Source organism: Monodelphis domestica, chromosome 5 (genome assembly GCF_027887165.1).
Source record: "Monodelphis domestica isolate mMonDom1 chromosome 5, mMonDom1.pri, whole genome shotgun sequence".
NCBI classification, from domain to species: Eukaryota; Metazoa; Chordata; class Mammalia; order Didelphimorphia; family Didelphidae; genus Monodelphis; species Monodelphis domestica.
In genome coordinates, this window is record NC_077231.1 from 3,247,377 (window position 1) to 3,271,266 (window position 23,890).

The 23,890-nt window shown below is 55.8% G+C and overlaps 1 protein-coding gene across 7 annotated transcripts; it reads left to right on the forward strand.

Moving 5' to 3' along the window:
• The first annotated feature begins 6,490 nt into the window (after positions 1-6,490).
• On the forward strand, positions 6,491-16,099 carry L3MBTL2 (L3MBTL histone methyl-lysine binding protein 2). 7 transcript variants are annotated; one of them, XM_056797405.1, is made up of 17 exons: positions 6,491-6,797; positions 7,620-7,911; positions 8,249-8,382; positions 8,713-8,836; positions 9,603-9,682; positions 10,212-10,329; positions 10,462-10,596; positions 10,923-11,011; positions 11,880-12,111; positions 12,188-12,264; positions 12,354-12,458; positions 12,574-12,721; positions 12,812-12,894; positions 12,983-13,217; positions 13,557-13,622; positions 14,787-14,875; positions 15,064-16,099. In XM_056797405.1, the coding sequence occupies exons 1-16, from the start codon at positions 6,591-6,593 to the stop codon at positions 14,837-14,839; spliced, it is 2,178 nt and encodes a 725-aa protein (XP_056653383.1). In that variant the 5' UTR covers positions 6,491-6,590; the 3' UTR covers positions 14,840-14,875; positions 15,064-16,099. The 7 variants fall into 7 exon arrangements, with proteins under 7 accessions (XP_056653383.1, XP_056653388.1, XP_056653389.1 ...); XM_056797410.1 differs by having other exon boundaries at positions 6,682-6,797; positions 15,099-16,099; XM_056797411.1 differs by having other exon boundaries at positions 6,690-6,797; positions 15,116-16,099.
• Positions 16,100-23,890: the final 7,791 nt, after the last annotated feature.

The following is a 23,890-nucleotide window of genomic DNA, read 5'->3' on the forward strand; positions in this document are numbered from 1 at the left end:
ACACCCAGCTCTCACTGGTGGCTCCCAGTAGCTGCTAGCATGCGGCAGCAGCCACACCCCAGGCATTGACTTCCACAGGCTGGCTAAACCTTGTGAGGGGAGCCGTCGTCAACCCCTGGTGAACCCGGGTTTTGCTCACCCAGCATGTGAAGACTACTTCGATGGAACAGATGGAAGAAACCAACAGGAAGGTTCAATAGCTGAGAGGGCGACGCAGCAGAGCACTGTGGAGTGCTTAGGGCGTGTTGGAGCACAAAGGACAACATGGTCATCCAATGCAGCTGAGGAAGTCTCCAGATGTAACGACTTTCGTGCCACTGGATCCAGGCTTCCAATGCCGAGAGAGTGGGACTGTCTCTGTGCATCGACTTTTCCACTTAAATCTCCTTCACACACAAGTATCTTTGATCGTCATTCTTGGCTTCCAAGAGACTACTACTACTACATATAGTTCCTGTGTTTGTCTTGGGAGATAGATTCCTAAGTATTTTATTTTGTCTAAGGTGATTTTGAATGGGATTTCTCTTTCTAATTCTTGCCGCTGAGCTGTGTTGGAGATACATAGAAATGCTGATAACTTATGTAGGTTTATTTTGTATCCTGCAACTTTGCTAAAGTTGTTGATTATTTCGATTAGCTTTTTGGTTGATTCTCTAGGATTCTTTAGGTAGACCATCATATCATCTGCAAAGAGTGATAACTTGGTCTCCTCCTTGCCTATTTTGATGCCTTCAATTTCTTTTTCTTCTCTAATTGCTACTGCTAGTGTTTCTAGTACAATGTTAAATAATAGAGGTGATAATGGGCATCCTTGTTTCCCTCCTGATCTTATTGGGAATGCATCTAGTTTATCCCCATTGCAGATGATATTATTTGATGGTTTTAGATATATACTGTTTATTGTTTTTAGGAACTATCCTTCTATTCCTATGCTTTCTAGTGTTTTTAATAGGAATGGGTGTTGTATTTTATCAAAGGCTTTTTCTGCGTCTATTGAAATAATCGTGATTTTTGTTGATTTGCTTGTTAACATGGTCAATTATGTGGATGGTTTTCCTAATATTGAACCATTTTGCATTCCTGGTATAAATCCTACTTCATCATAGTGAATGATCCTCTTGATCACTTGCTGGAATTTTTTTGCTAGTATCCTATTTAAGATTTTTGCATCTATGTTCATTAGGGAGATTTGGCTATAATTTTCTTTCTCTGTTTTTGACCTGCCTGGTTTTGGAATCAGTACCATGTTTGTGTCATAAAAGGAATTTGGTAGAACTCCCTCTTTGGTTATTCCGTCAAATAGTTTGTATAATATTGGGATTAGCTGTTCTTTGAATGTTTGATAGAATTCACTTGTGAATCTCTCAGGTCCTGGGGATTTTTTCTTAGGGAGTTCTTTGATGGCCTGTTGGATTTCATTTTCTGATATGGGATTATTTAAGAATTCTATTTCTTCTTCTGTTAGTCTAGGCAGTTTATATTTTTGTAAATATTCATCCATATCGCCTAGAATGGTATATTTATTGCCATATGATTGGGCAAAATAGTTTTTAATGATTGCCTTAATTTCCTCTTCATTGGACGCGATGTACCCCTTTTCATCTTTGATGTTGTTAATTTGCTTTTCTTCTTTCCTTTTTTTAGTTAGATTGACCAGTACTTTGTCTATTTTGTTTGTTTTTTCAAAGCACCAGCTTCTAGTCTTATTTATTAGTTCAATAGTTCTATCACTTTTGATTTTGTTAATTTCTCCCTTAATTTTTAGGATCTCTAATTTGGTTTTCTTCTGGGGGTTTTTAATTTGTTCGCTTTCAAGTTTTTTTATTTGCATTTCCAATTCATTGATCTCTGCCCTCCCTAGTTTGTTAATATATGCACTCAGTGATATGAATTTTCCTCTGATTACTGCTTTGGCTGCATCCCATAAGGTTTGAAAGGATGTCTCACCATTGTCATTTTCCTCAATGAAATTATTGTTTCTATGATTTGTTCTCTAACTAACCCATTTTGGAGTATCATATTATTTAATTTCCAATTAATTTTTGATTTGGTTCTCCATGTACCCTTACTGATCAATATTTTTATTGCCTTATGACTTGAGCAATTGGAAAAACATTAACTGCTCATGGGTAGGATGAGCCAATATAATAAAAATGACCATCCTACCCAAACTTAGTTATCTATTTAGTGCCATACCCATTGAACTTCCAAAAAATTTCTTTACTGATTTAGAAAAAACCATAACAAAGTTCATTTGGAAGAACAAAGGATCAAGTATATCCAGGGAAATAATGAAAAAAAAAATACAAAGGAAGGGGGCCTTGCAGTCCCAGATCTCAAACTATATTACAAAGCAGCAGTCATCAATACAATTTGGTACTGGCTAAGAGACAGGAAGGAGGCTGAGTGGAATAGACTTGGAGCCAGTGACCTCAGCAAGACAGTATATGATAAACCCAAAGATCCCAGCTTTTGGGACCAAAACCCACTATTCAATAAAAACTGCTGGGAAAATTGAAAGACAGTATGGGAGAGATTAGGTTTGGATCAACACCTCATACCCTACACCAAGATAAATTCAAAATGGATGAATGACTTGAACATAAAAAAGAAAACTATAAGTAAATTAGGCAAACAGAATAGTATACATGTCAGACCTTTGGGAAGGGAAAGACTTTAAAACCAAGCAAGACTTAGAAAGAGTCACAAAATGTAAAATAAATAATTTTGACTACATCAAATAGTCATCAAACTACAGGGAATACCTTCATTCCACAGGACGAAGGGAAAGAGAGAGGAAAAGACAGGGCTCTAGGAGGCGATCTGATGCCCTGCTTAGATCCAAGTCTTTTCCTCTCTCTTTCCCTTCATCCTGTGGAATGAAGGCATTTGTCGCTGTTCCTTCTCCAATGTTATTCTCTGAGTCTCCCCCTCCTTAGGATGTGCCCCTTTAGTTGGTGTAGCATCAGCATTGTGTCTGGGTAGGGTTTTCAGCCTTCCTTTCCCATTTCAGGTGAGGTTCATCAAATGTCTACCCCCCCCATCCCCTTCTCCACATTCACATGTACTTTTCCTCACCTTGCCCCAATGAAGTGACACAACAAATCATCCTCTTTTTACCCTCTCTCCTTCTGTGGTTAGTCCAAGATCGGACTCAGCCATGTGATCTGGGGTGAGTCAGAGGGACAAGGCTCAGTGACCTGGAGCAAATCATTTTCCTTCTTTTGAGCCCCTGAAAAATTAGGGGGTTGCAAAGGAAAAATATTTATTGTGGATACAAGAAGAAAAGGGAGATGGTGCCTGCTATTATGGCTTTTATCCTAACTGGGGAATAGAAATTTCAGGATAGGAGGGTTATCCTGCAGGGCAGAAGGCAAATACCATTAGGGTGCTGCAGCAAGAAGGATGGGAAGGTCTGGTGGTCTTCTGTTATCTTGTGTCAACATGGAAATCTAGAGATCCCCAGTTTATTTAGTTTGAGTATAGAAACCCCAGGTTTTAACCTTGTCACAGGAGAGTTTCCCCCTGAGGGAAGGTCCCTCTTCACCAGACAGTGAACTTCCTGGTAGTTTGGGTGGGAACAGCTAATCCCATCCAATATTGAACATCCCTTTTGTCCCAATGGTTTCTTCCCCCTAGGCTAAAGTCCATGACCAAGGTGACCCAGCCCTAGGCTGAGTCTTTCCCTTTTGTGTCCATTGTGGGGCCCCAGCCCTTCACTATTATTCCTGTCCGGAACTTCTCATTTTCCTTTCTCACCATTGTAAAGTCAATCAACTGTCCCTCTAATCCTAAAGCCCCCAGGTCATCTAGAGTGGTATATAGGTTCCCTAAGTTCTTTTGTTCCTCGGAGTCCATCCTGAGTTGGTGGCACTCCCAGGGGCTGGTGACCAGAGCGTCTTGACTCCGGTGCAGTCTTGGAAATCAGCTCTGTTGTCGTAGTAGCAGCGCTAACCCCTTTTCCCTTGATTAAAGAGTGATTTTGACTATTTAATAGTTCTGTGTTTTTTTCTAGTTGACACTTTGAAGAAGATAGTTTGGCCTTTCAAGGTCCAAATTCTAGGATTCTATAATGTGCCCCCCCCCCCCTACATTTCTAGTCTTTTCTCATACTTCTCCACTTATTTTTCCTGTGTTCTTACCAATCTGGATGATACAATCTGCTGGGAAAACAGTTTTCCCTGTGTGTTCTTGCCTCTTGGCTTTTGCTCAAGCTCATGTTTGTGCCCAGAATGCCCTTCTCCCTTGTTTTGTTTTTGAATTCCTTAAAGCCAAGCAATATACTCAGACCCATGAGGCCACTTGGCAATGGTGGACTGGGCACTGGGATTTAATGTCAGGAAAACATGGTTTCAAATTCCATCTTTGACACTTGTTAGATGTGTGATGTTGGGCAAGTGACTACATCAGTTTCCTCACTTGTATAAAGAGGATGTTGGATTCCGTGGTTTCTCTTGCCCCTTCAACTTTAAATCTTTGTTTCTAGGATCAATTTTTGTGATGCCCAGGACAGAGCAGGCAGCACAGGATGTCCCTGGGCTCTTTCTGTATCTGGCCAGGAGGAGCTCACCTGGAGACCAACAGAATATTTTAAAGTCAGGTCAGCAACATATATTAAGTGCCCATCATGTACCAGACACAGTTTTAAATGCTAGATATACAAAGAAAGATTAAAAACAGTCCCTGCCCCTGAGCAGTTTATATGATAGGGATGAGAACATACAAATAATTATAAACAAAATGTTATAGATAGGATAAACCAGAGATCATCAACAGAGGTTTAGAACTATAAGGAAGGGGAGTAAGGAAAGACTTCTTGGGAAAGATGGGATTTTAGCTGGGAAGCCAAGGAGACAGAGTAGGAGGAGGGAGAGAGTCCCAGGCATGGAAGATAGCCAGCAAAAACAGAGAGTTGGAAGATGGAGTGTCTTGTGAGAGGAACAGCAAAGAGGCCAGTACCAGTGGATTAAAGAAATTCAAGGGCTTTGAATACCAAGAAAAGGATTTTGTATTTGAGTTTAGAGGCAGTAGAGAAGTGACTTAGTTAGACCTGGCCTTTAGGAAAATCACTGAATTGAGGCTGAATTGAGGATGGATCAGATTGGGGAGAGAATGGCAACAGCCCCAACAAACTAGTTAAACAAGCCAGCTGTGAGGTGATGGGGATAGTATCAGAGAAGGAAAGGGGCCTACTACAGAGATGATGAGGAGATGAAATCAATGGAGATGGTCAAGGTGAAATCAACAAGAAATGTTGCAAAGTGAACTCAAGAGAAGCTCAGAGGTGAAAAGGGCAAGAGGTGAAATTCACAAGAGATGGTCAAGCTGAAATGAACAAGAAATGCAGGAGAGGTGAAAACCAGCAGGTGTTGCAAAGGTGAAATGGACAAGAAGCTAGTGATGAACAGGTTTAAGAGACAAGGTTACAAAGGTGAAATCAGAAAAATGCATAGAAAGGAAACCTAGGTGCTGTTGCAAAAATCTACAAGAGAAGCTCAGAGGCGAAAAGGACAAGAGAGGAAATCAACAAGATGAAAATCACAAGAGATGCTGCCAGGGTGACTTCTCCAGGCCTTGGCAATAGCTAGGGGAAAGTTGGTAAGAGTGAAGAGTCCAGGAGGGCTCCAAAGTAGGGAGCCTGAAGAATGATGGGAGGAGGGGCTTATCCTCCACAGTAGTAGAATAGTTAGGGCAAATGATGAAATGCATCAAGGCTTAGTGGACAGAGAAGAGGCCTGACAGTCAAGATGGCCCCAGTTTAAAGCCTATTTCTGCCTTGAACAGGCTGGATGGGTCTAGACCAATCCATTAACCTCACATTGCCACAGATAACTCTCAGAGTACTGTAAACTGCAGAGAAGATGGAGATCGCCAATGGGAAGTGAATGAGAGGGGGCAGGAGCAGAAACCAGATGAGCAATTACATACTCTGGGCAAAGCCCTGCAAATACACAATCACTAAAGAGGTCATTTTCTGGGGATAACACTGGTGGAGGGGGCCTCTCTCTAATCTATTCAGCAGAGAGCACTAGACTTGCAGTGGGAGGACCTGCCCCTGATTTTCTACTCCACAATGTATTAGTTGCAAGTTCTTGGAGAAGTCCCTTGTGCATCCTGGGCCTCAGCTTCCTCCTCTGTAAAAAACAGAGGAGGGTATATGTGATGGAGTCTAAGGACCTTTGCAACTGCAATCAGTAATTCTTTAATCTGAAGAGAATCCATAATCTGTAATTCTGTGAATTGATGTTGAGTCAGGAATTTGGCTTCAAATCTAGGCTCTGATTTTACTACTCATGTGGTCGTAGGCAAGTCCCTTCCTTTCCCTTGGCCTTAGTTTCCCCTTCTATAAAATGGAAAAGCCTGGGCCTTGGTTTCCCTTTCTGTATATAATGAGAGGGCTGGCTTTTGAGATCTTTTCTAGTTTTAGCTCTAGTCCCCCTTCCTCTTTTCCCCTTCTGTCTAACATGGTGACCGGCTTCCACAGCCTCCGAGTTCTTGGAGGTCTCTGGGAGCCAGGGAAGCTTTTCCAGCCTGTTTCCCGGGGCTTTCCGTTCTGCCCGCCTCTTATCAGTTCCAGGACTACAACTCCCATGAGGTATAGGGGACTCCATACACACGTGCCAGGATGTGGGCGGGTCTTCCTGCTTCTCTCGTCTCGGATTGGCCGAGCTCTGCGGAACGACGACCTATTGGTTCGCGGACGGAAGGCGCGGCGGCCATGGAGGCGGCGGGCTTACTGTGAGGGTTTCTGCTTCAGGCTTCGCTGCCTGGGCGGCCTCATGGAGCGGGGCCTCGAGGTAAGCTTGGACCGATGGGGGCCCCAAGCACCCCCTGCGGCCGGGTGAGCGACGGGGATGGGGAGCGCTTAATCCCCTGTAAGGGGAAGGTAAACTGAGGTCCGCGCAGGCGCAGAAGCAGACCGGAGCCCCGTGCGCCTCTGCAACAGGCCCCTGGCATGAACCTTGGCGACCTAGTCCCGAGCCCCTCGCTTTCACAGACGGGGAAACTGAGGCCCAGAGAGTCAGGAGACATGCCGGGGTCCCCAGGCCCTGGAGCAAGGAATCTGCCTCTGGGGTTTGGGGCGAAGAGGAACCCTCCACGGGCTGGTAGGGAAGCCCCCAAGGGCGCACCCGGCGAGAGTGCAGTTGACTTGGCCAAGGTGGCACCTTAAGGGTTTAACACGTGCCTCCCCGCCCCACCCCCCATGGCCTCCGGGACCCCTGGCTGCTCGTGCGCACATGGCCCTGGCCACAGGGGCAGGAAGGGGAGGATTGTGGGCTCTGGGCATCCCTGGAGGCGGAAGGCAGAAGACTGGCAAGGGGGCCCTGGGGGTTCAGTGACTTGCCCAGGGCCACACTGCCAGGATTCCAAGCCAGGCCTTCTGGTGTCCAGGCCCGGGCACCTCTCTGGTCCCTTGCAGAGAGGCCTCAGGGTTTCTCGGCGCCCTTTGTTTTCCCACCCCGCAGCTGCCCCCTCGAGGCCCTGCTTGCAGCGGGCACCCTCTCCGGTCAGACAGAAGCCCCGGGCGGTGGGGGCCGAGCCCATGTGATCGACCCCAGCTCCCCGGCCCTCACGGGGTGCAGCGCAGGCCCGCCTCACTGTCTGCTGTTTCCCATCAGGAGCCGCCCTCCTCAGAGAGGATGATGGAGGAGGAGGAGGAGGAGGAGGAGGAGGAAGACGAGGAGGAGGAAGAGGAGGAGGAGGAGGAGGACCTGGAACTCTTTGAAGGCTACGAGAGTTTCCAAGGGTACAACAGCAGCCTGGGCAGCGAGAGCAGCTCCTACCTGGAGGAGTCCAGTGACAACGAGAATGAGCTGCACGACCGGGAGGCCGGGGAGCTCCCCACGTCGCCCGTGCCGATGCCCAGCCCCACCGCCACGCGTTCCCAAGATGGCAGCGGCTCCGAGCCAGGTGCTTTCCCAGGCCTAGGCTGTTCCCAGCCTTCCCGAGTCCAGTCACAAGCCTCGGGGCTCCCCAGAAGCTGAGCTGCCCGGCTCGGGGTCCTCGAATGTCCCTTCCGAGGCTGCGGCGGCTGGCCTGGACCTCCCAGGTCCTCCCAGGGCCCCAGGCTCGGCCCCACGTCCTGCCCTGCGGCCCGGCTCTTTCCAAAGCCCTGCAGGGATCGGTGGCCTCCCCGACCTGGGGATCCCGCCGTGGCCAGGCCGTCTCTTCGGCTCCGTCTCCCGGGGGCGCCTCGCTGGGCCGGTCCCAGAGGAGTCGGGGGTCACGTTCTCTGCCCCCTCTGCAGCCGTCTGCGAGATGTGTGGCATCGTGGGCACGCGGGAGGCCTTCTTCTCCAAGACCAAGCGCTTCTGTAGCGTGTCCTGCTCCAGGAGCTACTCCTCCAACTCCAAGAAAGCCAGCATCCTGGCCCGGCTGCAGGTGAGGCGCCCCTGCTGGGCCGGCCGGCCCGCAGCTCCTGGGGTGGGCGCCTCCGTCCCTGCCCAACTGTGGCGCCCACAAAGGAGCCTCTTTCAGAAAGGGATGCTGAGGCCCAGGGAAGCGGCAGAGAGTTCGAGCCCAGATCTTGGAGGCTTTGGGGCTCCTGGTCGCCCAAGACCGCAGTCTCCCCCGTCCGCCAGGCTCTCCTGCCTCGGTTCTCCCGTTTGGCCAGCTCCCCCCCCCCCCCGGGGTACACGAGCCCCCGTCGGTGCTGGTGTGTCTCTGGGGCTCGCCCACACCCCCATCTCTGCTTTCTCTACCCTCCCCCAGGGGAAGCCGCCCACCAAGAAGGCCAAAGTCCTGCACAAAGCCGCCTGGTCTGCCAAGATCGGCGCCTTCCTGCACTCGCAGGGCACCGGGCAGCTGGCAGACGGGACCCCGACTGGGCAGGACGGTGAGCTCAGGCCCCTCAGGCTGGGCCCCTCCTCCTGCGGAGAGAACGGGCGGCCCCTTTTTCGCTCCTGCTCTCCCCCCAAGCTGCCTCTCCAGCCTCCCTGACTCCCTCATTCCTGGAGCTCCCCCGGCCCCAGCCGCGCCCCCCACTCTCTTCTCCCCAAGAAAGTCATTCCAAGGGGGGCCAGGACACTCGCCCTGGAGGCCAACCACCCCATTTTCCAGAGAAGCAAACAGGGCCCCAGAGGGTCCGGGGGGGGGGGGGGGCTGGACCCCCAACTCTGAACTCTCGGCGTCCAGACACGGTCTTGGCCCCACTGCCTTGGAGATCTGGCCTGGCCCCTTCCTCCCTCTGGGCTCCCCTCGGGAAGCCCCCACCCAGGAAATGACCTGCCCACCCACTCCCATTTCCGCCGTCTCCTCTCTGAATCCAGCAAGGCCCAGGGGCCCCCCTTCTTTTCCTTCTCAGTCTGCCCCCTCCTCTGAGGAGCCCTCCCTGATCTCCCATCATGGCACACTCTGGGCGCTGGGATCGCCGAGGCCCCTCGGGCTGAGCCAGAGCAGCCCCCGGAACCCCGGCGTGGCTGATTGGGCGATTGGTATCCAAAGCCCAGTGCTTGGCTCCAGCCTGGCTCCCTGCTGGGGAGAGCAGGGAGGGCCTCGGACCTCCCGGCGGGTGTCGGGAGCTGGGCCGGGTGAGAGGGCCCCCCCGCCGCCACCAGAGCATCATCAGCCCCCCCCCCCCCCCCCCCGCCGTGTCTTTGCAGCTCTGGTCCTGGGCTTCGACTGGGGCAAATTCCTGAAGGAGCACAATTACAAGGCGGCCCCCGTCAGCTGCTTCAAGCACGTAAGGCCCTTCTCCCTGGCAGGATTAGAACTCGGCGCCTGCCGGGTCCCCACATCTCCATGGGGAGGCTCTGTGCTCCTCCCTCATCTCTCAGGCCCCGAGCGGGCAGGCCGTGGTCTTGGCTGGAGCCTGGGCGGGGGGTGGCCTCGGACGGGGCGAGCCCGAGGTTGTCTGCCCAGCTTATGGCCTCCCTGCTGGTGCGTGGCCTGGGGCCAGGGCTGCCCAGACTGGCCGGCCTTGGGAAGGGCTCTCTGGCTTGTTAAAAGGAAGGTCCCGTCCAGTCCCTGCGCAGAGGCCCCCCCCCAGGCTCCCTACAAAGCTTTGTTTTAAAGGGGAGGTTGGATGTGCCCAGCAGGATTCGAACCCAAACCTCAGACTGCAAATCCTTGGCCTTGCTGCTCTTTAGCCTCTTGGGAGGCCGAGTAGGGAGGAGGCAGTCGGGGCAGACCCCCGGGCAGGAGCCCAGCGACGCTCCCTCCCCTTGGGCGGGGCCCGGCCCGGCTCAGGGCTTCTGGCCGTCCTGCCGCAGGTGCCGCTCTTCGACCAGTGGGACGACGTGGTGAAGGGCATGAAGGTGGAGGTCCTGAACAGCGACGCCGTCCTGCCCAGCCGCGTGTACTGGATCGCCTCCGTCATGCAGACGGCCGGTAAGGCCGGGCTCAGCCCGGGCGCGGGGCTGGCCGCAGGCCGGACGCAGAGTGACCGGAGCCGGGGGGCGGGGGGGGCCCGGGGGCTGCCCGGGCTTCCGCAGGCCCCTCCACGTGCCGCCGCCCCTCCAGGCTACCGCGTGCTCCTCCGCTACGAGGGCTTCGAGAGCGACTCCAGCCACGACTTCTGGTGCAATCTGGGCACCGTGGACGTGCACCCCATCGGCTGGTGCGCCATCAACAGCAAGATCCTGGTCCCGCCACAGAGTGAGGGGGGGGCATCAGGGCAGGGGGGCGGGGGGCGGGGCCTGGGGCCATGGGGGGGCCATCAGGGCGGGGGGCAGGGGGCAGGGCCCGGGGCCATCACGGTGGGGAGGGGGTGCGGGGCCATCGGGGGGGGGCCATCAGGGTGGGGGGCAGGGGGCGGGGCCCGGGGCCATCAGGGCAGGGGCAGGGGGCGGGGCCTGGGGCCATGGGGGGGCCATCAGGGTGGGGGGCAGGGGGCGGGGCCATCAGGGCGGGGGGGGCATCAGGGCCGTGGGGGGGGCCATCAGGGTGGGGCCGGGGCTCACTCCCTTCCGCGCTCTCCGCAGCCATTCACGCCAAGTTCACCGACTGGAGGAGCTACCTCATGAAGCGGCTGGTGGGGGCCAGGACCCTCCCGGTGGACTTCCACATCAAGGTGAGGCCGCCTGGCGCCAGCGGGTGGGGAGGAGGAAGCAGGAGAGAGGGTGGCCCTGGCTGAGGAGCCGCAGGAGGTTGGGGGGGAGTCCTTGGGCATCCCAGAGCTGCGCCTGCCCTCGGTGGGGGGGGCTCTGGGGAGCTGGCCTCACTCAGGAGGCTCTGGGGCTCCCCCGCCCCGCCCCGCGGCCTCTGTCCTTGGGAGCACTGAGACATCTGTGTTTGGGGGAGGCTCTCCCCGAGGGCGGCCCGAGGCCAGGCCTCTCCCTGGCTCCCGGCCTGCCCCGCTGCCTCTGCTGGCCCGAGCGGGGACATCTCCCGAGCATCCTGGGCCTTCGGGCCGGCTCCTGCTGCTCACTTTCAGGGATGAGGGGGGGAGACGCAGCCCCGAGAAAGCCGAGGCTCGGAGGGCCTCCTGGAGGCCCGGCCCGGGAGGCAGCTCTGGGACTCCAGGCGGGCCGCTTCCCCTCTGCCCGCCTGCTTATCTGTAAAATGGGAGGACGGCGGCCCCCAGAGTCCTCGGCACTTTTTCCCTTTGGCAGCCAGCCCAGGGAGGTGGGGATCCCTGGACAGTGACACGAGGCTTTGCACCCCCACCGTAACCCAGGGAGCCGCCATCAGTCCAATCTTATGGAGGAGGAAACTGAGTCAGGCGGAGGGGAAGGGACTTGCCCAGGGTCACAGTCTCTGTGGCCAAATTCGAATTTGGGTCCTCTGACGCCCGGCTCGCGACTCTCCCCGCGGGGCCAGGCAGAGAATTGGGTAGGCGGGCTGGTGGCTGGCGGGGACCCCCGAGGAAGAAGCGGCCACGAGGCGGGTTCCTGTCCCGGGGCGGCCGGCCTGAGTCCTCGCGGCCTCCGTCCCCACAGATGGCGGAGAGCATGAAGTACCCCTTCCGTCAGGGCATGCGCGTGGAGGTGGTGGACAAGGCGTGCGTGTCCAGGACGCGCATGGCCGTGGTGGACACGGTGATCGGGGGGCGGCTGCGGCTGCTCTACGAGGACGGCGACGGCGACGACGACTTCTGGTGCCACATGTGGAGCCCCCTCATCCACCCCGTGGGCTGGTCCCGCCGCGTCGGCCACGGCATCAAGAAGCCGGGTGAGGGCCGCCCCCGGGGTCTCGGGCCGGCCGCGGGGGCCCAGGGCCGGCCCTGACTCCGCGTGTCTCCCGGCAGAGCGGCGAGGGGAAGTGAGCAGCCACCCCACCTTCCGGAAGATCTACTGCGACGCCGTCTCCTACCTCTTCAAGAAGGTGAGCCGGGCGCGCCGGGACGCCGCCGCCTCCTCCAGGGGGCCGCCGGGGCGGCCGCCCGCCACTCCCGGCCTTCGCTCTCCCGCCAGGTGCGAGCCGTCTACACCGAGGGCGGCTGGTTTGAAGAGGGGATGAAGCTGGAGGCCATCGACCCGCTGAACCTGGGCAACATCTGTGTGGCCACCGTGTGCAAGGTGAGCCGCCGCTCGGGCTTCTGGGGGCCGTCCGGAGGGTGTCCCGGGGGACGCTCCGGCCTCTGCTCTGCCAGCCCTCCTCAGGTGCACCTCCCTCGGCCCCTCCCCCCCGCAGGTTCTCCTGGACGGCTACCTGATGATCTGCATCGACGGCTCGGCGTCTGCGGACGGCTCGGACTGGTTCTGTTACCACGCCTCGTCCCACGCCATCTTCCCGGCCACCTTCTGCCAGAAGAACTCCATCGAGCTGACGCCTCCCAAAGGTGGGGCCGGGGGCGGGGGCGGGGCGGGCGGAGGAGGCCCGCGCCGCCCCGGGCCCCCCTGACCCCCGCCCGGCTCCCCCTTCCGTCCAGGGTACGACGCCAAGACCTTCGACTGGGCCTCGTACCTCGAGGACACGGATTCCAGGGCCGCTCCGGCGCGGCTCTTCAACATGGTGAAGAGGGCCGGGGTTTGGGCGGGCCGGGGGGCGAGGGGGCGGCGCGGCCCGGGCCCCCAGCCAGCCCCGCCTCCTCGGCCCCCAGGACTGCCCCAACCACGGCTTCAAGGTGGGCATGAAGCTGGAGGCCGTGGACCTGATGGAGCCGCGCCTCATCTGCGTGGCCACCGTCAAGAGGGTGGTGCAGCGGCTGCTCAGCATCCACTTCGACGGCTGGGACAGCGAGTACGACCAGTGGGTCGACTGTGAGTCACCCGACATCTATGCCGTGGGCTGGTGCGAGCTGATCGGCTACCAGCTTCAGCCCCCGGTGGCTGCAGGTCTGTCCCCTTGGCGCCGCCACACAGGCTTCTCTTCCAGGGTGGGCCGCGAGGGTGAGCTCTCTTCCCCCTGCGCCCTCGGCCCCAGGCATGAGCATGGGGAGCATGCGGGCCCCCGGGGGGACTCCTCGGGGGATGGAGCCCGTCTTTGCCCTCGGTTTCCTCCTCTGTCACAAGAGGGTACTTCAGTCAGCGCCAGCCAGGGAGAGCCCTCCCGGAGCGCCGGCCCTTTGCCCGGGATTGGGCGGCTTGCTGGCTGGCTCTCTCCACACGCCTTCCTGACGGCCGGTGGGCTGGCTCGGAGCCCCCCCAGCGCCCCTTCGTGTCTTTTGCTTACAGAGTCCACAACCCCCCAGCAGACCAAGGAAGTCATGAGGAAGAAGAAGAAGCCGTTCGGGAAGAAGAGTAAGTGCTGGGGGCCTCCTGCCCGGCCTCCCTCTTGCTGCCTTGTGGCTGCCCTGCTCTGCCCTTGGCATGGACGCAGCTAGAGGGAGAGCATCCAGCGGAACGTCAGGCAAAAAGAACTGGGTCTTCCAGGCTCGCTCTAAAGCACCTGGCTGGGGGGGGGGGTGGCCTCCCCCCACCTCCCGCATTGCCCTGGGGTGACAGTCTGTGGGAAAGCCCTTGGCACGCAGCCTCTCAGCCGATCCCTGCCATCACGCTGGGACATCCGTGGCCTCAGGACCTTTCACTCTGGTCATTCTTCCCATGTCACTTTCCAGCCCCGGGGCTCTCTCACAGCTGGCGCCCTGAATGGGGCCCAGGGCCACCGGGCCTTCCAGACCTCATTGCCTTCTTCCCTGGCACCCAGAGGCCCCAAATACCCAGGTCCTGGGCAGAAGGACTGTAATTGCCTTCCAGGCTCCCTCTCTCCATCCTGGGAAAGGCGATTTGGGGTAACCAAGTATGACATTTCTGTGGCCAAACATTCTGGCCTTTCGACTAGATGGTCTCTGGTCCAGTGGTCAGTTGAGGTCAGGCGCAGGGTGAACCAGGTCTGGGCTCTGCCTCGGTTTAAGACAGGTAGGAAATGTGAGGCCTCCCCTTGAGACCACCTCCTGCCCGAGGCGGTGAGCCTTCATCTGGCGCACGCTCTGCCCACAAGGCCTTTGACTTCACTGAGATCGGGCAGGAGATGCAGCCTCTCTCTGGTCTAGTCATCCTGTCCCCAAACAGGAAGCAGGGATAGTGTGGCACGACATGGGTTTGGTGGCTCCTCTTGGCGTCCCTGCTTTTGCTCCTGGATTTCCAGTGAGTGGAGCATCCCTTCAGAACGCCTAGGGTCGGAGGCTCATAGTGGGCCCCACAGAGGGGGCAGCACGGTCATCGGGGCAGTGGCTGGAAGCAGAAGCATCACGGTTGTTGGTGTGGACCAGAGGGGAGGCGAGGCCGGCAGGCCCAGGCCAACGAGGTCGGGGAGGGAGCAGAGGCAGGTGCTGGTTCAGGCCTCCCTCAGGGGCCACGGCGACCATCTTCCTCTCACAGCCTGTAGGGGTGAGGGTCTCTGCCCAGTCCATCCTGGGCCAGCTAAGCTGACCAGAGAGCTCTGTCTGTTTGCACTGTTTGAAGGGAAAAGGATCACGACCAAGGCCCGCCCAGCAGCCAAGAGAAACCAGCACTGACCGAGCCCCGGGTCCGCATGAGGCCCAGAGATTCGAGTAAGAGCCTTGGCCCCCCTGGGGGTGGGGGGGCTCCTGTGGAGGCCCAGGGCACATCCGGTCCCTTCTACCCCATCCCCACCTGAAAAGAGGAGTGACGGCGTGGAAGGGCAGGGAAGGCCCCAGCCTGGTCTTGTGCTGGGGAGTCCTGATGGTACCTTCGAGGCTCACCACCGGCGCCTTGGTAGGGCCTCTCCAACTTCCCCAGTTTCACCTGCTCTAGGGCTGACTCCTCCACAGGCTGAGCCCCACCTCCCTGGCCAGGAGGCCGGAGACAGACTCCAGTGGTGAAGCTGATGCTCCTGTCAGGGACAGACGCCCCGCCATCCCCAGCTCCCTGGCCATCAGGAAGGACCCCCTGGCCGACTCCTGGCCCTGACCTTGGCCGGAGGCAGCCTTTCCCTTCCCTTCGCCCCAGATCCTGCTCCTCGCCCTGAGGGCCTCCCCTTGGGGGTGCTGGGATCCCAGGCTGTCGGGGTTTGCTCTTTGTGATGTGTGTGAGCTCCAGCTCTCCGTGGGAGGCCTGCATTCTGTCCTCCCCCAGAGCCCCTGGCCTCACGGGGATTGTGGGAGGCTGCAGAGGGTCCACTGACTGGCCTGCTGAAATGGGATCCGAGCTTTTCTGCAGGGGGAGCCCGCAGGGGCCTCGGCAGAGAGGGAGTTGCCCGTCCCCAGCCAGATGTCTTCTGGCCCCAAGAAGATTCCCCTCCTTGTTGAGGCTGTGCTAGCCGGGAATTTACCAGCATTTTCCCAGAAACAGCCCTGCCAGGCGGCTGCTGTGTGGCTTTCCCCATTTTCCAGATGCATAAAGCAAGGCCTGAGAGGGTGTGGAGCCCCACCTGGGCCAGGCCCTCATTCCAGTGTGGCCCCCCCAAAGGCCGGAGCTCCCCCAGACCCCACCTCTCCCCCTTGGGTGCGCCACTCAGTTCCATGACCAAGGTTGAAGAAGGGCTGCTTCGGGCAGGGGAGATGAAGTGGGACGCCCAGAGCAGACATGACTGGAAGCCTCGATGGCTCTGGGGCGGGGAAGGCAGGCACCTCCATCTGCGGCCCCGTGTAGGCCGGCACTTCCTCCTTCGGCTGAGCCCCAGAGTGCTTTGAGGCCCCTTTCAGAGGGGAGAAGATCCCTGGCGGGGCCTGGTGGAGCCGACCAGCAACCATCCACCTCCACTGCAGATCTCGAATGAATTGTGAAACTGATTAAAGCAAAATCCTTTTTTAAGAGGTCCTGTGTGGCCATGTCTTCATCTGTCCCTGGCAGGCAGGGTGGGGGTGGGGCCCAGGCTTCTCTGTTCTCCCAGAGGCCTCTAAGGCTCCTCATTTCTTTCCTCAGAAGAACCCAGAAGGTGGGGGGCACAAAGGTTACTTCTCATTTCCCAGTACTGGCCCCGCATCACACAGAAACATCCGGCAGGAGTACCAGGGCCAGCATTCGAACTTGGGGCTCTCTCAGGCCACCAGGATGCCCCCTGACCCAACACCATCCGCAGAGCCCCTTCTCCAGGGCTTACTCTGGCTTCTCCCTTATCTACTGTTCCATGTGGCTGGTTACAGGGACTAACGATTCTGTGCCAGAGTGAAAGAGCCCTCAGTGATGCCCCTGATCCCTTTGGCCTCCAGTAGGCCTTTACAGCTTGTTTCAGCCTGATGTGGTTCCCCAAAGGAGGCCTTTCTCCGGGCCCTTAGGAAGAAGGGAGCTGCCTTCTGGGAGAGTTGGGACTGGGGGGCCAGCTTCAGGGATCGAGCATAGACAGCTGGGAAATTTTGGCAGCTACAGAGCAGAATCTGACTTGCTGGGGGGTTCTTGGAGTGGCTGCTGAAAGAAATGGAGAAAATGTAGCAGAGAAAGGGCGGCTGGCCTTGAGAGGCTTCTTGTACCCAATGCACCCCACAAGGGAAAGGTGGCCAAGGAGCGAGGGCCCAAGGGCTCCGCCTGGGAGTCTGGGGATTTCTAGAATGTGGAGCCCACCGGCCCACTTGAGTGGGTCCCCCATGTGGATCCCCACGTGTCATTTTTTCTTCTATAGTCAAACACTGCGGGGCTCAGTGGATGGGAGGTCCCGGATTCCAATGTGGCCTCAGGCCCTTCCTCCTGGTGAGTCCCTTCAGCCCATGGCCCAGGCTTTGCCGCTCTTTTTCTTTGCTTTGGAACCCATCCGCAGCACTGATTTCAAGAGGGAAGGGGAGGGCTTCCACCACCAGGAGAGCCCACGTATTTCTGCTGCAAAACACGGAGGGAGGCCCTGGGAGGAGGGAGAGGGGGGCGTCGGAGGGACCTCCCGAGCCAAATTCTTCCTGGCGAGCCGCCTTTCTCCTCCACTGCACGGGCTTCGGCGGCTGCTGCTGCTTCTGGTCAGCCCACGGATCGCCTCCCCCCGCGGCCGCCATCCAGGGGCAGACAGTCCCCAGCGTCGGGGCGGGGCTCTGGCCGGCCGCCCCATGGATGGGGAGAAGCCGAGGAGCTCCTTGGGGGAATGGCGGCGAGGCACCGTCCCACTCCTCCACGGGAGAGTCAGCCGCGGGCACTACCTGGCACAGAGGTGCTTCCTAGGTGCTGCTGCTGCTCAGTGGCCCGAAGCGCCCGGCAGGCCCTCCCCCTGCTCGGCGCTCCGTGAATACTTGGCCTGGACCGACCTCGGCCTCCCTCTCCTCCTGGGCCGGGACAAAAGGCGGACGGCCGGGGATGGCCCGGGATGCCCTGGGGGCGGCCGGCCGCTCACCAAGCTCCAAGCTGGAATACAGGCTCTCCTCCGGCCCCCACCCCACCCCCCGCGACGGCTTCCCGGGCCGCTAGGGGGAGCCCCAGCGTGCAGATCCGGCCGTCCCTCGGGCGCTGAGCACCCGTGTACCCTGCCGAGTGATCACGGACTGAAGCTCGGCTAATGCTGTCCATTGATGTTCAAGCAGCCCGGCGGGGCGGCCTTCGCTCCCACCCCCGCACCTTCCCTTTCCCGGCGGGCTGCTGCGTTACTTGGAAACCTAAAGCAGCTGCAAAGCAAAAGCTTGGCCTATCCTGGAGCGCCCTCTGCTGCTGACCGCTGCACATGGCAGCCCGGGACAGGGCACAGAGGGAGCCCGGTGGAGTCCATCCCCTCTGGGGCCGCGGTTCGGGGCAGGGACTCTGGCCAGTTCCGTCACTGATCGAGTCCCAGGCCCGGACACGATGATCATAATGAATAACCTTCTTGATGACTTGCTGGAGTCTTTTTGCTAGTATACCTTTTTGTCCCTGTTTATTTTCCTCCACATATCTATTAACTCTGATTTTGCTAAGATTTCATTCACCTCTTTTGCCTCTTTCTTACTTATTTTTGGATTTGATTTGTCTAAGTTTGATAGTGGTAGGTTCAGATCTCCCACTAGTATAGTTTTACTATCCATTTTGTTTCTCCATTAGAAATTTGGATGCTATACCATTTGGTGCATACATGTTGATTAGTGATATTTCCTCCGTGTCTATACTCCCTTTTATCAGGATGTAATTACCTGTAAATACCCTAAAAGGGATAGCCCTTTTAATCAGGTCTATTTTTACTTTGGCTTTGTCTGATATCATGATTGCAACTCCTGCCTTCTTTCTGTCAGCTGAGGCCCAATAGGTTTTGCTCCAACCTTTAATTCTAAGCTTGTGAATATCTACCCACCTCAGGTGTGTTTCTCGTAGACAATGTATGGTAGGATTCTGGATTCTAATCCACTCTGCTATTCGTCTACATTTTATGGGTGAGTTCATCCCATTCACGTTCAAAGTTATGATTGTCACTTGTGTACTCCCCAGCATTTTGATATCCTCTCCTAGTTCTAACCTTTCTTCTTTTGCTATATCCTTTTAAACCAGTGGTTTACTTTTAAGCAACCTCCCTAATTCCATCCTTTGATATGCTTCTCTTTCTGGTCCCTGCCTTTTTGTTCCCTTCTTATTTTTTAGGATCTGTTAAGTTCCATTCCCCCCCTCTTTCCCTCCCTTTTTGTACTTCCTCCCCCTTACCCCCCTTAGTTTTCCCTTCTCACTTTCCCTGTAGGATAAGATAGAATTCAAGACCCCAATGGATCTAGATGCTCTTCCCTCTCAGAATTGATTTTACTAAGAGTAAGGTTTAAGTATTACCTTTTAGCACTCTTCCTCTCCTTCTTACAAGAGTATTCCTCCCCTCCCCCTCCCATGTATATCTTTGTGTGAAAAAGATTATCTTATTTATTTTATTTCTTCAAGTATCTCCTGGTGCCATCTTGGATTCCCCCCTCCCTTTTTTTTTTTTTTTGCATATCAACTGTGGGGCCCTTAATGCCCCAATCTTTCCCCTTGAGTGATTCTTCTAATTACTATAATAGTTACTATATTTTTGAGTAACAAATAACATTTCCCCCTTATATTAATATATATAATTTGATCTAATTGTAGCCCTTAAAGAAGAGTTTTAATTTAAAAAAAAATAAAACATTTTTCTCCTTTTCCCTCTTTACCTTTTCATGTTTACCTTAATCTTTGTGTTTGGATATCAAACTTTCCACTTTGTTCTGGTCTTTTCTTTACAAATACTTGGAAATCTTCTATTTTGTTGAATGCCCGTACTTTCCCCTGGAAATATATAGTCGGTTTTGATGGACAGGTGATTCTTGGTTGAAGATCCAATTCTCTTGCCTTTCTGAATACCATGTTCCAAGCTTTGTGGTCCTTTAGTGTGGCGGTTGCCAGGTCTCGTGTGATCCTGACTGTTGCTCCTTGGTATCTGAATTGTCTCTTTTTGGCTTCTTGGAGGATTTTCTCCTTAGCTTGAAAGCTGTGGAATTTGGCAATTACATTCCTGGGATTCGTCTTTTGGGGGTTAGCGTAGAGGATCTTCTATGAACTCTTTCAATGTCTATTTTGCCCCCTTGTTCAAGAACATCAGGGCAGTTTTCTTGGATGATTTCTTGTAGTATGATGTCAAGATTTCTGTTTATTTCTGGCTTTTCAGGTAGACCAATGATTTTCAAATTGTCTCTCCTTCCTCTGTTTTCCTGATCTGTCACCTTGTCAGTGAGATATTTTATGTTTTCTTCTAATTTGTCAGCCTTTTGACTTTTATTTATTAATTTTTTGCTGTTTTGCAAGATTATTGTCTTCCGGTTGCATAATTCTGGTTTTTCAAGACTGGTTTTCCTTTTCAGTTTGGTCTATACTGCTTTTTGTGGCTTCCAGCTGTTTCTCCAATTGGGAGTTCTTGTCCCTTAGACGGATGTTTTGTCTTTGAATTATTTCCCACTTTTCTTGCCAGAAGGCTTCTATCTTTTTAATAAGCTCCAATTTGAATTCTTCCAGAGTTTGTGGACAATTTCCATTTTTTTGGAAAGTTTTGATTTTGTTTGAATTTCTTCCTCTTTTTCCTCTGTAGCCTGGGTTTTCCCTCTGTAAAAATTTTCCAGGCTCAATGCCTTCTTCCTGTTTTTCTTGGAGTGTGTTTGTTGGTCCTGGGCACAATTAGCCATCCCTATGGTGGTTTTTACTTCTCTTTTTAGTCAGAAATCTGAGTGAGACGGGCAGGTTCTCTGTTTATGGAGTTATGGAGCAAGGATTTTGCTTGAGGCAAACTCTTGAATCTCCGCAGTCTCTGCTGTTCGAAAGAGTTCCCATGGTCTGCACTCCCCTGTGAGCTGAGGTTTCAGGTATAACTGCTCTCAGGGGTAGGTCCCCAGTGGTCCTAGTCAGCTCCCAAGGACCTAGAGGTGCCCCTCGCTCACTTACTGATTCTGGTGCTCGCTGGTTCTGACTGTGGTTCCATAGGTGGGGTGGGGGAGGGTATATCAGCTCATGTTTGGGTGGGAGCTTTTTCACCCTCTTATAGTGTGGAAATGCTCAAACCCCAGGTATCTTCAATGCTGTGCCCTACTGTTGAGTCCCTCCGTTCTTCTGAAGATGGTTTTTATGTTCTTTTGGGGTAGTCTATTTCATTGGGTGCTGGGGAGAGGAAGCGACTCCCATCTAGACTGCCGCCATGCTTACCCAGAAGTCCTATATTCCATTTTAAAGATGGTGTTGTGTCAGAATACTATACACAGAGACTGATACACTGTAGTACAATAGAATGTAATGGACTTCTTCTGTAGTAGCAGCAATGCAGTGATCCTGAACTATTTGGAGGGACTTATGAGAAAGATGCTCTCCACATCCAGAAGAACTGTGGGAGCAGAAACTCAGAAGAAAAACAATTACTTGATCACATGGGTCGTTGGGGCTATTACTGGGAAAGTGGACTCTAAAAGATCATCCTAGTGCAAATACTAATAATATTAATATGGAAATGGGTGTGGATCGATGACACATGTTAAACCCAGTGCTTCAGATACGGGAGGGGGTGGGGAGAGGGGAGGGAAAGAACATGAGTCTTGTTACCATGGGAAAATATTCTAAATCATCTAATTAAATTTAAAAAATAAAGATGAATGTTCTGATCTTCTTGAAGAGCGGGGAAAAAAGGGTGGGGCACCCCCAACTTCCCCCTCCCCCAGAGCGATTCCCCCACTGGTCCCGCCAGGGATCACGGACCAGCGGCTTCTAGAATGGGCATGGTGCAACGCCAGCTAATTTGACAAACAGCCCAGAGGGTAGAGGCCCGGGCCCTGCCGTCTCCTCAGCCTCCACACCCGGATGGACTGTGTCAGGCCGGGGATTCCCCTCTATGGGACACCCCCCATCCCCACTGACGGGGCCCTCTGTCACCTCACCCAGACGGCCCTTTACATTTCTCTAGTGAACTCGCCATCCCACCCACGGCAGCTGCTTCTCCCACCGGAGAGCCTCGCAGCCCACTTCCCTGCAGCGTTTGGAGCTAAGGCCGGAGGCCTGTGGAGGCCCCACAGCCATCCTTGGGCTCCCATCTAGTCCTCCATCCTCGCTCACACCGCAACATCCGTGTTGTTTCTCCTCCTGGTGGTCAGACTCGGTGCCCGGTGGGCCTTGCTTTCACCTCTGTCAGACCCTTCACCCTTCATCACCCTTCAGCCACGTGCGGGCTCCCAGAGGCCCAAATCCCGTGGCCTCGTCTCAGTCCTCCGCCTCTCTGCAGCCTGCATCAGACACCCAATTCTCTGGCCCCGGAAGTGCTTTGGAGCCCAACTTCCGCTTCGCTCTGCCCATGCAGCAGGCCGCGCCACTCTCTCTCCCAATCAGGGCCTTGTCTGCAGTTTGCAGGGTCGGAGAGGGGCCACACTCGGGTCTTCCTGGACGCCTGTTCCTGCGGCCCCCCTACTGTCCCGCCCACCCTGAGCGGGCGGGGCTCCTCCCCCTCCCTCCGCCCCCAGATCCACGTGACTGCCAAGGCGGCATCCCTCGAATCCATCCCCTCCTCGGCTCGCTCCTCTGGCCCACCCCAGCCCTGGCCTCCCCCTCAATCCGCTCCAGCGGCCGCCTCTGCCTGCAGGAGCAAAGCCTCACCCTCTGCTTGGCCTTCAAAGCCCTTTGGCGGCAGCGTTGGCGGGGAACGTGGGCCTGCAGACCATTCCTGGGACGATCGCCTGGAGCCCCGCCGCGCCCGAAGACGGGGAGCCGTCAGCCATCTTTGTGGCGCGCCAAGGCCAAGGCCCGGGACGGGGGATGGCCAGGAGGAGGGGCTTCTGGGAGCTGCCGCAGAGTGACGCAGAGTGACGCTGGGCGCGGCCCAGCGAGCACAGCTTTTCGCCTCCCTTCTTCTTTCGGCCTTTTCTCCAGCTTGGCCAGTGTGGAAATGCTTCTCGGGGAACCCCCCCCCCAGCTGCTATGGGGCCTGCTAGGACCGAGAAGCCCCAAATGAGGCCTAAAGAGAAACCGCAAATAAAGCAGCATTTCACCCCCCCCAGAGCAGCCCGAGGCCCCCCTGGAGAGGAGCAGACACAGCGGGAGGGCGTCCTCCAGAGGCCCCCGAGGAGCTCCGGGGCTCAGCCCAGCTCCCGTGGGTGCCCCGTGTGGAGGCGGGCTTTGCCCGGCAAGAACCGCCTAAAAAAGACCCAGAAGACGGTCAGTCGGGCAGCCAGGCGGAGCCTTCCTTGTCGTTGCTGGCCCCTGGAGCCGCTGGTGGGCTTCCCGGGCCCCTTGTCATCGCTCGGGCCCCTTTTGCTGCTGTCATCTCTCCGGAGCACGACTCGGAACTCTTTTCTATCTGCTTTAATAGCTTTCTGTGTAAAGCGAAAACCGGCCTGGTCCCCCTCCCCCCCACTTCCCCACCATCCTCCCTTGCCCCAAAGGTCCTCCCACCAGCCTCCACATGGCCTCACATCCCCCTGGCGGCTCCCCTTGCTGGATCTCACAGGGCCGGCTCAGCACCCCTGTGGGGAGCCCCTCCAGCCACTTCCCTTGTTTTCAACCCTCACCTGCCACTTCAGGCTCAGTAGGTGTCTAGGCCAGGCGGTGGAGGTTAGGTGACTTGGCCAGGGTCACCCAGCTGGGAAGGGTCAGAGGCCAGATTAGACCTCTGGGCACTGGGCATGGCTCTTTAACCACGAGCCATGGAGCTGCCCCCATAAACAGCTCGGCACAGCCCGGGGGAAATCACTTGTCCTCTCTGGCCTCAGTACGGTCCCCCTGTAGAATGAATGACTTGGCCTGGCCGGTCCAAAAGCCTGGGGAAATGAGGCCGAGGAGCTTCTCTGCCGGCCTTTATCCCAGAAGGCAGGGAGGCTCCCGGAAGAACAGTTCTGGAGCCTGCGCCCCACATCCACATCACAGCTCTTTCCCCTCTAGAAAAAAAGGATGGCCCGGCCTCGGGCCAAGGAACCCTGGCCAAGTCACTTGAGCCCCTTGGCCTAGCCCTTGCCACAAGCAGTATCTGCCCTGGGACAGTCTGAAGGGGTGACAGGAAGGAAGGAAGGAAGGAAGGGGGAAGGAAGGAAAGAAGGAAGGGAGGGAGGGAGGGAGGGAGGGAGGAAGGAAGGAGGGAAGGAAGGGGGAAGGGAGGAAGGAAGGAAGGGGGAAGGGAGGAAGGAAGGAAGGGAGGGAGGAAGGAAGGAAGGAAGGAGGGAAGGAAGGGGGAAGGGAGGAAGGAAGGAAGGAAGGGAGGGAAG

Coding starts and splice junctions, on each gene's coding strand:
- L3MBTL2 (XM_056797405.1), top strand. CDS start 6,591: ATGAGGTATAGGGGACTCCATACACACGTGCCAGGATGTGGGCGGGTC. Junction 11,012..11,879: donor CGGTGGACTTCCACATCAAG/GTGAGGCCGCCT, acceptor CCGTCCCCACAG/ATGGCGGAGAGCATGAAGTA. Junction 13,218..13,556: donor TCAGCCCCCGGTGGCTGCAG/GTCTGTCCCCTT, acceptor TTTTGCTTACAG/AGTCCACAACCCCCCAGCAG.